This window comes from Melopsittacus undulatus, chromosome Z (genome assembly GCF_012275295.1).
Source record: "Melopsittacus undulatus isolate bMelUnd1 chromosome Z, bMelUnd1.mat.Z, whole genome shotgun sequence".
NCBI classification, from domain to species: domain Eukaryota; kingdom Metazoa; phylum Chordata; class Aves; order Psittaciformes; family Psittaculidae; genus Melopsittacus; species Melopsittacus undulatus.
Genome location: NC_047557.1, coordinates 24,104,952 through 24,117,072, shown reverse-complemented (window position 1 = coordinate 24,117,072; position 12,121 = coordinate 24,104,952). Strand labels below are relative to the sequence as shown.

The following is a 12,121-nucleotide window of genomic DNA, read 5'->3' as shown; positions in this document are numbered from 1 at the left end:
AGAAATCTGGAGAGCCACTGGGACCAGTCACCAGGCATCAGTGTCACACGTGTACTTGTTGGTTGCTCCTGTCTGTGTGAGGACAAGATCATGAGATGTGCTTTGTCCCATGGAGGTATACTTCTCACACTCTGTCGGAGCATGCTGGCTTACCCCTCTTGGAGTCAGAGCCTCACAACTTAGCCCTAATCTCCCACTGTATGGAGTAACTCAATCCTTGGTGACTCACACAGAAGCTGTGTCAGGACACTTCTGCCCTGGTAAAACTACATTGCTGATAGTGAGGGTGGAGGGGCTGCCCTATTCCTCTCAGCATCAACCCCTGTCTGACCAAAGCAGCCTTCAGAAAACAAGTTACCAGCCAAGTTGGAATAGTTTCTCTGCTGTCTGTGGATCCAAGAAGCCAAGACCGTGTCTGCAGTGGACACAGCCACTGTACAGCCAGACCCTGGTTCTGTGGTGTGTTCTGATGATGGACCCTGGTTCCTGGGAACTCAGTATGCTTATAGCTAGTGCTTGGACATCATGGTTAAACAGGGACAGTTTTAGACAGAGGTGCTTTCAATTATAAATTACTTGATAAGAGTCTGAAAACAGACTCTTACGTCTGTGGTGTCCCAGACATATGTGGTTTCCCAGCAATCATGTTTCAAAGCTGCTGCTGAAGCCGTAGATACTGTCCTGGCAGTGGGCAAGCAGTGACTTTGCTGCAGGCACTTCAGTAGATCGATTAAACCCACTCAGAGAAGTCTCTGGAGTCCCCAGGCATCCTGCTCTCATTTTAGAAAAAGCTTAAAAGGAATTTTCCAAGCCTAAAAAAAAGGTCAACAAAAAGCAAAGAACTTGCCCTTTTTTGCTGTATACTGTGTGTATTTACATAGTTACTTCCTTTCTGAGTTTAGTTACCTGTCCTGCGTCAGGGTGGAAATAAAATAGAGGTCATGCAGCTGAGCTCCATTGTTGAGGCTCCATCTCTAGCTGCAGCTTTAGCTCTATGGTTAGCTCTGTGGCTCTCCAGATACAACAGGAGCTGGCAAAGGCCCCCTGCAAACTCAACACTGCCAGCAGAACTGTAATCACTCTTATGACATTGATCGACCTCCAGCTTACTTCACCAATGCTGAAGTGGTTTTCTTCTACCAGCTGCTATTGGTCCTTGAGTTAATGTTTCAGTCCCTTCTTGTGGCGTGGGAAACCATCACAGGGAAGTTGAATTAGGAGCCATGAGAAACAGAGATGCTGACATAGAGACATGTCCGGGGTACAGAGCAAGACAACCACATTTTCTGCCTTTCTGGTCAGCATTTACTAATAAAAATATACATGTGGAAGCCACAAAATTTTTGGATGGAAATCTAATCTGAAGGTTGATAGTGCTCCATTATGGGCTGGTGCCATAATGTGCACTGTATAGTTAGCCTCCCTCTGCTTTTCAGTGGTATACAGCTAAAACTGAGAACAGTCCCTGTTCATTCTTAATGCATAAACAAAAGAGAAGGCATGGTACATAAAGAAGATCATGTGGGTAATTCATTATTTGAAGGACTCCCTTGTTTTGTCAGAAGAGACTAAACTCTTGCATCTTTTCCTATTTTCAGATACCATCCCAGAGGACTTTCAAGAATTTCAAGCTCAGCAATTTGGAGTTGGGGATATTTAAGAACAAGCAAACTAACACTGCTATTGCAAACAATAAACCAGTATATTTTAAATCCTTATATGATTGTTGTTGTTGGAGTGCACACTGCAGCTTGTTCTTATTGATGTGACTATGTCAGACTTCTTTTTTTTGTATAAAAGTAAAAATAAAAAGGAGATAAAATAGCCTGGAGCTTAACTTTTTTTGGAATTTGCTCTGAAATCTAGGGAGCAGCATGTAAAGGAGTGACATGTGGTTTCTCAGCAAAAGTTTGAATCTATTGCCATTTTGGATTTGGTGTTAAACAGGGTGGGGAAGAAAGTGCAATTTTGTCTATCTGGATTGTGTCAGAAACAACAGGTTGCAGCCAGGCACAAAGTAGTTGGGAGCAGTCTGGCAAAGCCAAGGGCTTCTTAGTACCTTTCCAGTCTTGCTAGGATAGAGTTTTCTCTCCTGCTGAGCAGTTAACTCCTTTGGCAGACCTCCTCTAAGAACTCTATTAGACCTCACTGCCCTCCCACTCCCAGGAAACTGTGAGTAACACTGTCACATCCTGTAAAAGCCAAAAAAGCTGACTGTAGGGCATTGTATTCACAGCTTATTACTTGCATGTGACTAAACAAAAAAAAGGACCAAAAAAAAGGACATAGGGAGATAAATGCAGTCACCTATACAGAGAAAATTATCCTAACTTTCATATACGCAAAGCCAGGCTTTTAACTACTGTCTGCACTCAGAGCACTCTCTCAGCAGGTACTCCACTCCAGAAAAGTCACCAAGTTAAAAACCCAAACCACTGTATGAAGAATGAACAACCATTAGGAAAGGACTAAAAAAAAAAAAACAACCAGTAAAAAAAACACCCTATCACAATGCACTCTGTAATTTGAAGTATAAAAAAGTGTTGGATACCATGTGATTTCTCCTACGTTCTTCAAACTGAAGCTAGGAAACAGGGGGGACAAGCTCCAAGGACAGCTGAAGAGAAGGATATTCCAGCCTCTAAAGTAATTGCTTTAAAACGAACAACAGGAAACTGTATTTCAGCAGGCAGGGAGCACACGGAGGGTTTAAAAAATCAGAAGTAGCCCTGCGGAAATGAACAGCCGTGGCTCCTTCTCAGCATGAGAGCACAGGGAAAATGCGGAGTTACCAGATGAGTGCATCAAAACAAAAACATTTCCTGTTCTCGGTACAGTAAAAACACCATTGAGGTTTACAGTGATATCAAAGGCTTGGGCTCCAGGAAGGGTTTTCACTGTGGGCACAGTCACCAAGGCTTCTGGAAGCAGCACAGACCTGGGACCTGCCCCAAGAGGGATCCCAGAGTCACAGTGCTGGAGCGCTCATCTGGCACAGCACTTAATTGTGAAAGGGCCTCCAATGTCAATCCTCCTTTCCCCTTGGCTTCACCAAACCCAACCTCACTCACCAGGTTTTCAACTGAGGACTGGAAGGCTAGTTACTTTGGAGCAACACGGAGGGTATTGTCACATTATGATTAGAAGATGAGAATAAACATTTTTTCTAGCTGAACATAGGCTGTAACTGCAGTATTGTTTGTTTATGAAAGAGAACACACACTCTGAAGCAAATCTGTGTCTTCCTTCTCATGCACTTGCATTTCACTGGATGGAGATGCTCTTCGCCAGGCAGAAATGCTCTCTGGATGGTTTGGGTGCAGTCTGAGCAGCAGCAGTTTCTCATTCTGTGCAGTGTGAACCTGCAGCACACACGTCTTGCACAAATGGTCTGTTCCTCACAGTGGTGGGTGCCACAGGCCTGGCCCACCATGCCCTGCCTGCAGCACGTGCTGGTCAGCACACAGCAGCACACATCAGCTCCATCAGGAAACATCCAAACTCCTGCCAGCCTCCGAACCTCCACCCATTGTGTCCCCTCCCATGGCTGGAGGCTCTCCTCCTAGGACAGGGGCTGGGAGGGAGAACCCTGGCTGTTGGTCACACCAGTCTGACACTCTTGAATCTGGCCATTCCCAGGCTCTCTTCCAGTCTATGCCACTGCCACTGCCACTGGAGACAGCTCTTGTGCTGTCAAAGGCAATTGCATGAAGCTGTGAGCTTCTAACCTCTCCCAGGAGAAAACACTGCCTTTGTCTACGAGCAGCCACAGAAACCCGTTGCAGCTCAAGCTCTTCCTTTGTTTCAGAAGGTGCTGTTGGGACATTACAGCAGGCTGCCAGAGCTCACTGCCTGTTGTGTTGACACACCAACTGCTGGAACTGAGGAACAGAGAATTGAGGAATAGTGAAGTCCAGCTGTTGCAGACAAACATTTGCCCCAGGGTCATAGTCCGGGCTTGGGAAACCTCCTGCCCCTCACCTTCCCATCAGAGACAGTGCAGTCCCTGTGTGTGTTTAAACAAGCTCCTCTTGCAGCACCACCTCTTTCTGGATGATTCCGCAGCACAGACATAGCTCCATGTGTGGCCTTTGGCTAGTGAAGATGCTGCAATCCTACATCTTTCAAACCCTATGCATAGCTTCTCTCTGCCCTCACCACCTCAGAGCAGAGCAGCACTCAGCTGGAGAGGTAGCTGCAGAGTCCTGAGGCTCCTGCACCAGACACGTTAACTCTTTCCTGCATGCTACAAGCACCATGACAAACACAATTCAAATGCTTCTGTTCTCCTGGTTTGAAATTCCAGGGGAGAACATCCCGCCATGGTGCTGCAGGGTGAGGTGAAGGTAAGGCTGGGCACAACAGTGGCAGGCTGCTGAGCAAAGACTGCTTGCTCACAGACCCTTGGCACTGCTGCAGGAGCCACCTGCACCATGATCAAAACACAGAGCCTGCCACTATATGCACCAGAGCTGCATGGAGAACAGCAGCCTCCCTTTGACCCTATGAAACTTGGTCAGCAGCTTCCTGTAGCCACAGGGAACCCATGTCTTGGTATGGGTCTATGGCACATGCGCAACCAGCCCCACCAGGCAGGCTGCAGCCAGCAGATGATGATACAAGACTCTGCAACAGCCCAAATGCAGATGGCAGGAAGCAAGGACCGCAGGACAGTGCAGGGAGATGCAGCACTTTCCCTGCTGCTGTCTACCCCACCATCTGGACAAATGAGAAAACAAATGAGAAATCCTTGTTTCAGACAGCTGCATGGGCTTCAGCACTATCCTTGGCCTGGAAAATATTCTGTTTGTGCTGTCAGAGGTATCCAACACATCTCAGAGCTCAATTGCACAGATGAATCTGTTCAACGTCATCTCGTGAAGTCACGCTCTGGAGGGATACAAAACCACATGGACAAGGAAGACATATCATATTCCATAGGCCAACATTTTCATTGCTAAACAATGTCCCAGTGTAGTGAATAAAAATTATCAGTTTACCATTACTCCCTCAGCAACTCCTTACCTCACATATTTGTTTATGTCTCAAGTTTCTCCCAAAATAAATAGACTTTTCAATTTATATACATCACATCAATTCATTTCAAATGTAAGAAAAACTTTATTGGTCCATTAAACATTAAATCTATAACAATACATTCACTCAGTATACAAAAGAAAGTGTTCATAAAAACCATTAACATGCTTTAAAAAAGGCAAAGCTGTTGACTATTTTACAATTAAGATCTTAAGACTCTGACATCTTTACCAACCCTTAAAATTCAAAGTGTTACAGTTACTACAGATCACAAAAACTTGAAAAATTTAAATAAACGAGCAAGCCTCCACTTCCTTGGGCTACAGCTTAATAAAATAAAACCACACTTACACACCAAAAAAGTTCCCTTGAGATATTAAGGACCTAGTAAAAGACTAATTAAAATCCCCTCATCGCTAAGAAAATGTGTTTACATTTTGACTACTTTGCATCCAGTTTTCGAACATGGCATATACCAGACTGGGCACCGCTCCTCGTGGTAAACAATAAGCAGACAGTGAACCCGTATGTTCTCAGTAACTATTTTCTCACCTTGCATATGGCAAGTTGAACAATTTTCTCTGAAAGTCAACGCTCCTCACCTTAAATCTGTCCGTACGGATGTCCAATGACACCTGAGCACCTGGACATGTTGGTTAAAGGAGAAGTAAAGCCCTGGTATGAGTTAAAAGGTATTATTTCCCCATAGCTTTCCAAAACTCTTGTTGGCTTCACACCAAGGCCTCTTTGGCAAACGCGTGGTTGCAGTGGTGCACCCCACAGCTCTGCTGAGCAAAAAGCCCTGGAAGCTTTTGGCTGCTGGAGCAGTCCCAGAGCTGATCACTGTGGCTCTGAAGAAGTTTGTGCAAATGGCTGCCCAGCACAGCACTGGGAGCTATTGGAGACTGGCAAATGGGGCTTGTATCTGAAATTAAATCTACCTTTAAAAATAGCATTATTGAACAGGTGGGAAGGAGTCAAAACCAGGTTTGATAAAAAAAAAAAAAACAACAAACCAAATCAAAGCTGGATTTAAGCCCCCTTGACACCTACAGAATTTCATCTGGCATTAGAGAGCAGACACCATGCCAGTCTCCTGAAGTTTCTACCTCAAACCCTGCACAGTGTGCCTGCACCTCTGGCAGTGTTCAAGGCCAGGCTGGACAGAGCCTTGGGTGACGTGCTTTAGTGTGAGGTGTCCCTGCCCATGGCAGGGGGGTTGGAACTAGATGATCTTAAGGTCCTTTCCAACCCTAACTGTTCTATGATTTTTATCCCCGCCCTTTAGCACATGGGCATTCTGCCATCAGGATGTTGAAAACACAGAGAGATACCAGTTCCCAAGTTATGCATTCTGTTACAAGAACAAAAAGCCAAAGCTTTCTAAGTACTTGACCCCTGGCATTCCCTTGTACAGTCATGTGAAACACTCAGTTCAAACTACTGTTTACAAAATTGAAAACACGAAGTAAGATGTCATGGTGCTCATTATGTGTTTTCTTCCCACAAGAACTCATAGGCCATTTCAAAAAACAAAGAAGCAGTTTTCATAGAGAAAACTGATCCATATAATCAACTATGATCCTTGACTTGAACACTGCAGTTTGTCCTGCTATAAAAGGAAAGGATCAACAGGACACAGCAAAGAATTCTTTGCTAGTTTCTAGCACCAAAGACATCCCACTTGACAGGAAGCAGAATGGGAGTGAAGCAGGTTTACAATGCCTTTAAAAACAATCCAAGGAGAAAAAGGCAAATAAAACAAGGAGAGACAACCAGCAAGCAAAAGACATTGTTTCTAAAGCCCAGAAGGAAAGACGAGAGCAAAACTGTAGCTTAAGTTTTAGCTTAAGTCTGCATGGAGACTCGAGCTCACCCATCCAGCCACACAGGTACAGACTCGTGGTATCATGCTTCAGCAAGTTACTCAGGAGAAAAGCGTAACAGCTGATAGCAGAAAATCTTTATAGCATGTTTTAAGAGCAGTCAGCAGATTATTGTTACTGATCTGTTCAGAGGTGCCCATGATAGCGTGGGCTGCTAGCCAAAGCTCAAGCAGCACTGTCTTGAGCTCCCAAATTTTCCTGATGCACAGGTCAAAACCAGAGAACTGTTAAAGAACAGCTCTTTTCAAGGGTGCAACGGTTGCTTCATTAATAGGAACGTTCTAGCCCAGATATGGCCACACCAGTGGCTGATGAAGCATTTGTACGTGCACGGTTTATAATCTCAAAGCGCTTCTAGATCTGTAAAAAGGTGCTAAAACACGAAATAAATAAATAAAATAGACATGCAGCATTTATGACTCTGGGAGGGGACAAGCCCTCCTTCTGACTATGCATAGATTAGCAACACTAAATTACCTATTTCAGATGAAAGTGGCCCAACACAGCCACGATTTACCAAATTAGTTAGGTAAGTATGAGCTTTTTGAACCCCATGGAAATGCTTGAAGTGCAGAGCTAAGAGTATCACAAGCGTGTAACAATACTGGTGTGTGATCACAGTGCTGTTCCTTACTAGGCATCCAGCTGCAAGGGGTGCCTGCACGCACTGAGAAACTAGCTGGTAAACAGCAAACAAGCACACTCATCTGCTTTCCAAACATTCATAATGAGGTTTTATGGTATCACTTATTAGTCTACCTGTCTGGATTCAGATATTTGCTCTCTGAGTCCATCACACTGATTTTACCCCAGATAAGAACCAGTCATGATTGCAGCTCCTGGTTGCTTTCATGAGAAAATCCAAAACTGTTCCAGTCTCAGACAACGGAGCAGCGAGGCTTCAAATACCCTTTCTTAAGACAGACAACTTGAAAAAGTAGAAAGGTGCTGATAAAATTGTTTCACTTTCCCAGCATAACTAACTTGAGCCAGCAGTCAGCTCCTCCAAGAGTCCATTAAACGATACCATTAGTATTAACTAGAGGAAACTTAGTACAGGACATGTTCCCTAGTCTTCCTGTGTTTGTAACAACATCTTCCTCACTTCACACAGTCGAAAAATACTAGGAGCCAGAAATGCTGCTCCACTTACACCTGAGAATTCAATGAACAGTTGTGGCACAAGGCAGGACAGACACCAAGCAGCTAACCGCCGCAAGCAGAGCAGACACCTGCACTTCCAGATATGGGGAGAGAAAGCTAACTGTTTACAGCTTAAATGTAAATGTAAGCAACAGCTACTCATTTACTTACAAAAGCATCAGGCTATTTGAGTCTTCCCAGATCATCTTACACTGTGCAGTAGTATCTGAGACAGTCTCCCTAAGAGGTTTGTCAAGCACAGATTATTTTAGTCTTCCACATGCACCATGGGTCTGACTTTAGTCTTGTACACACCAGTGTAATGTACAAGGCAGTATCACCCAGTCACAGGCTCAGTTCAAGTTTTCCATTTCCAATGCCACCTGATGTTTCCAATGCCACCTAATTATCAGCAATCACAGCAATAGGTATGAAGGCACTTCTTCAGAAGGTTTTAAAAGCCCAATTATGTGAGTTGTTTGGAATCTATGAACTGGGCATTTGAATCCTTGATCCTTGTTGAGGATTTTCTTAAGTAGTTGCACATGGAAGTTCACAGTACAGATTTTACAGTGAATGGTAAGGCTGTAACACTTGCCTGGCCAGCAGGAAGCTGTGCCTGAGGATCTAGGGGCATTGAACACCCAGGTGCCACCAGTTACTGATTCATTAGAAAGGCCTGTAGATACCCAGATGGATCTGGGACCACAGCATGGACTAACAGGTCATCAAAGGTTATTTTCAGGGTGATTTCCCACAATGTTTCCTCAGAAATAGACAAAGCAGTGTGGTCAGGCACTGGTCCATTCCCACCCTACCTATACCAGCTGATCTAGATGCTTAAGGTCAATAGTGGAAGGAAATGATGAAAGAGCAACTCAGTGAGGCAAGTGCTGTGTAAAAAGAATGGACTTATGCCTCATTATGGACTTCACTCTTACAACCCTGTTTCCTCTATGTAAAAACCATTTCCTTACATACAAACTATAAAAAAATTGAGCACAATGAGGTACAGGAAGTCCCTATGCAGGCAGATACTGCCTACATAAAATAGGTCTTTTTATAAACAAATAAGAACATCCAATGGCCAAGATATGTGTTAAGGTTATCCACATTTGTGACAGCTATCAGAACCAGAAAACAGTTACCATTCCCTGCCTTATAACCTGACGTAGTTCATGGCTTCTTCTGCAGAGCCCTTTGTCCAGATTGTTCTGTTAGAAAACATGTTGCTAATTTAAAAAACAAAGCTTAGTTTCTCATAGTACAACACACACGGCAATAGAAAGTAACTCCTGCAAGCCTCTATACTTCATGGAAAGCCTTCACTAAGGGAGGAGCAAGAGCCTGGACTGTCTCAGCTGCAGCTCACAGCTCTAGCACTGGATCAAGCTTGTTTGTCAGAGTAACTTCTGTGAGTTAGGTGGAACAACTGTTAGTCATCATTGCACAGCCCATAAGCTATTATCTTAGAGAGAAGATAAAGGCTTCTATATTGACAATGCATTAACAGAGACCCTCTTCTGCTGCAGAAGGATCTGTATGGCTGGACTCCAAATGCAGAGAGACACACTGACAGGCCCCCATGCTAGCAGAGCTCTTGGCAAGATTAGAACCTTCCAGCAGAAGCAAAAGGAAAGGAAAAAAACTCTGCTTTCCTCTCCAGAACTGTTTGTTGCTCTTCTAACTCCATGTCCAAACTAAGCTTCAACAGCTTTTTCCCTCTAGATACAAACAGGAAGAGCAGCAGGGGAGTCACCTCTGGACAGACTCTTCCTTCCCTCACATCTCATGACATGTATTTTGAGGCTTCTAATCACCAAGGGTAAGTGGTGTAAACACGCAGGACTGCAGACCTGTAGATTTTGTTTGAGGTAAGAGTACATAGGATTGGGAAGATCGCATCCCTAGCAAGCTCTAAGCAGGATGGAAGCCTTAAGATAACCACAGCAACAATGCAGCTAAAAATGGTAATGAAAACAAGAGCAGAACTGACATCTGTTACTTTTGGATTACTCTCCAGGTGTGCATCAGCAATTATTGCAACAGATCAAATAAGGCATGCAAATATTTTGGCCACCTCCCTGGCCTCTATTTTGTGCTTTACTTTGTTTTGCAGAAACTACTAGTACTTTTAAGGCTCCTTCATATATCGAAACAAGAACTGCTGTATCTGTTGATTTTGTTTTTATCCTGCATATTTCACATCGTGTGTATATGTATGCATAGGGAGAGAAGCTAAAACCTCTAAGACTAGCATAAGTTCACCCCATTGGAATGTAGACAATCATACTAGGTTCAATCTTATTCAGTATTTAGGGCATCTGAGCTGTTGTTCTATCACTGTATTGTCTCCTTGAAGCCAATAAAAGTGTCACTATACAGTTTAATATTGTTAAGTCAGTCATACGTACTAAAACAGCTGCTGTTACATTTGTGTCTTCTGGTTTTGTTTTTCTGACTGCTTACCCCACTGCTTAGAATAGGAAGTCTCCAAAAGAAGTCTAGTCTCCATTAATGGATTGGTTGGCTAAGTTCCACCCTAACAGCAAAACTAACATCAACAGAGGAGTATAAAAATACAGCAGTTAGAAACTTTCCAACCAACATGCAGGCAGAAAAAGAACATGATGCACCACAGTTCTTTTCTGACCATTACTGCATTTAAAACATTATAAAATTAGTAACAGTGAAGATCCTGGGAGATCTTTAGACACAAGCTGAAACAGCAAGGTAGGAAAGTAAACGAGCACTCCACTTTTAAATTTGACAGCAACTTGCAGTGCTCATGTAATTAGCATTTTGCCAACAGAAAACATCCTGAATAGAGAATGTACCATATCTTTAATCCTGGTGCACTACATTCAGCATGCAATTTAGGAGAGCCAGCAAAGCAAAGTTGGACAAAATTCAGAGTTTAAGAATTTCTGTACAGAAATCCCCTTCTGTTAACCACTGGACCAGATCTGAATTGCATAAAATATTCAGGTGCCTTTAAAAGTTATAACAGAATAAATACTCTATTATCATTGGTACATTCCTTTCTCAATCTAGGTAGACAATAACTTAATATATTTAATATTTAGATAAAGAATTTTTAGTAGATGCTTTGGCAATCAAATTCTTACATATTCTCTATTTCTAAAGAAGTATTTAGTTATGTTTCTGGAAAAATTATCTGGATAATACTTACAAGAATTATATGCTGTACAGAACAGCAGTCCAAATCATCACTGCAAACTGTAAAGGACACAGTTAATAGAAGAGTATGGAAAGGAATGTATATTTGCTAGAAGATAGCCAACACTGACAGGAAGGAAGAAGATATATCTGCACCATGATTTTCTTTTTCTTGCCAATGAAGCCAGAGAAAGATTGTCAGTTATTTGAAAAGCATTTTCTTACTTCAGTTTATGCAACAACTGTGTTTCCTACACTCCACACATCAGCATTACAAAGATTTAGACGAGATTTGTAAGCTCTTAGGTAATGCTTGTTCATGAAAATTAAAAAAGATTAAAAAAAGTCTTCAATCATGTCTTTAGTCAGACTAAAAACTTACTAACTGGTACCTTATGATAAGTGGGGAAATAGGTGTTTCCTCATTACAAAATTATTTGTATTTTATTTGTAACAGCCAGGGGAGGGGGCAGGGGTGGGGAAAAAGAAAAATATAAAAACCCAGAAAGACTTTCTGAGTGTTCACACTGAGAACTCTCTGGTTGGGCAACAGAGTGGAGCAATGAGAGTCCACAGGTACAGGCAGACACAAACCCAACATGAGGCCATCTTAATCCAGAAGATGGACCAGGTTCCGGTGAAGAATTTTTCAATCTGAGCACTTTCATAACTGTGAAAGGAAAAAAAAAATAAAGCAATAAACTCATTATTCATATCTCAGACTGCAGTATCCCTTGTTTTTTCAAATGGCTCACAGACTTCAACTAGGTTAACCTAGACACAAAACAGGGGAGAGGAGCCCTTTGTAGAGCAATACAAAGTACAGGAGTCACCCAGGAAAGACTTGGAATGTCTCTTCCAGCTTCTTATTTAAG

At 42.9% G+C, this 12,121-nt stretch overlaps 2 protein-coding genes across 4 annotated transcripts in view; one reads left to right on the top strand and one right to left on the bottom strand.

The window, feature by feature from the left end:
• Positions 1-1,826, top strand: part of THBS4 (thrombospondin 4) — a 45,188-nt gene extending 43,362 nt beyond the window's left edge. Inside the window, exon 22 of the mRNA XM_013129750.2 lies at positions 1,599-1,826. Within this exon, the coding sequence (XP_012985204.1) occupies positions 1,599-1,660 (62 nt within the window). The 3' untranslated portion in view covers positions 1,661-1,826. The remainder of the gene's footprint in view (positions 1-1,598) is intronic.
• A 3,271-nt stretch (positions 1,827-5,097) lies between these two features.
• Positions 5,098-12,121, bottom strand: part of SERINC5 (serine incorporator 5) — a 41,931-nt gene continuing 34,907 nt past the window's right edge. For all 3 annotated transcript variants that reach the window (XM_031051526.2, XM_005151896.4, XM_031051525.2), the window contains exon 12: positions 5,098-11,916. In XM_031051526.2, the coding sequence (XP_030907386.1) occupies positions 11,769-11,916 (148 nt within the window). In that variant the 3' untranslated portion in view covers positions 5,098-11,768. The remainder of the gene's footprint in view (positions 11,917-12,121) is intronic.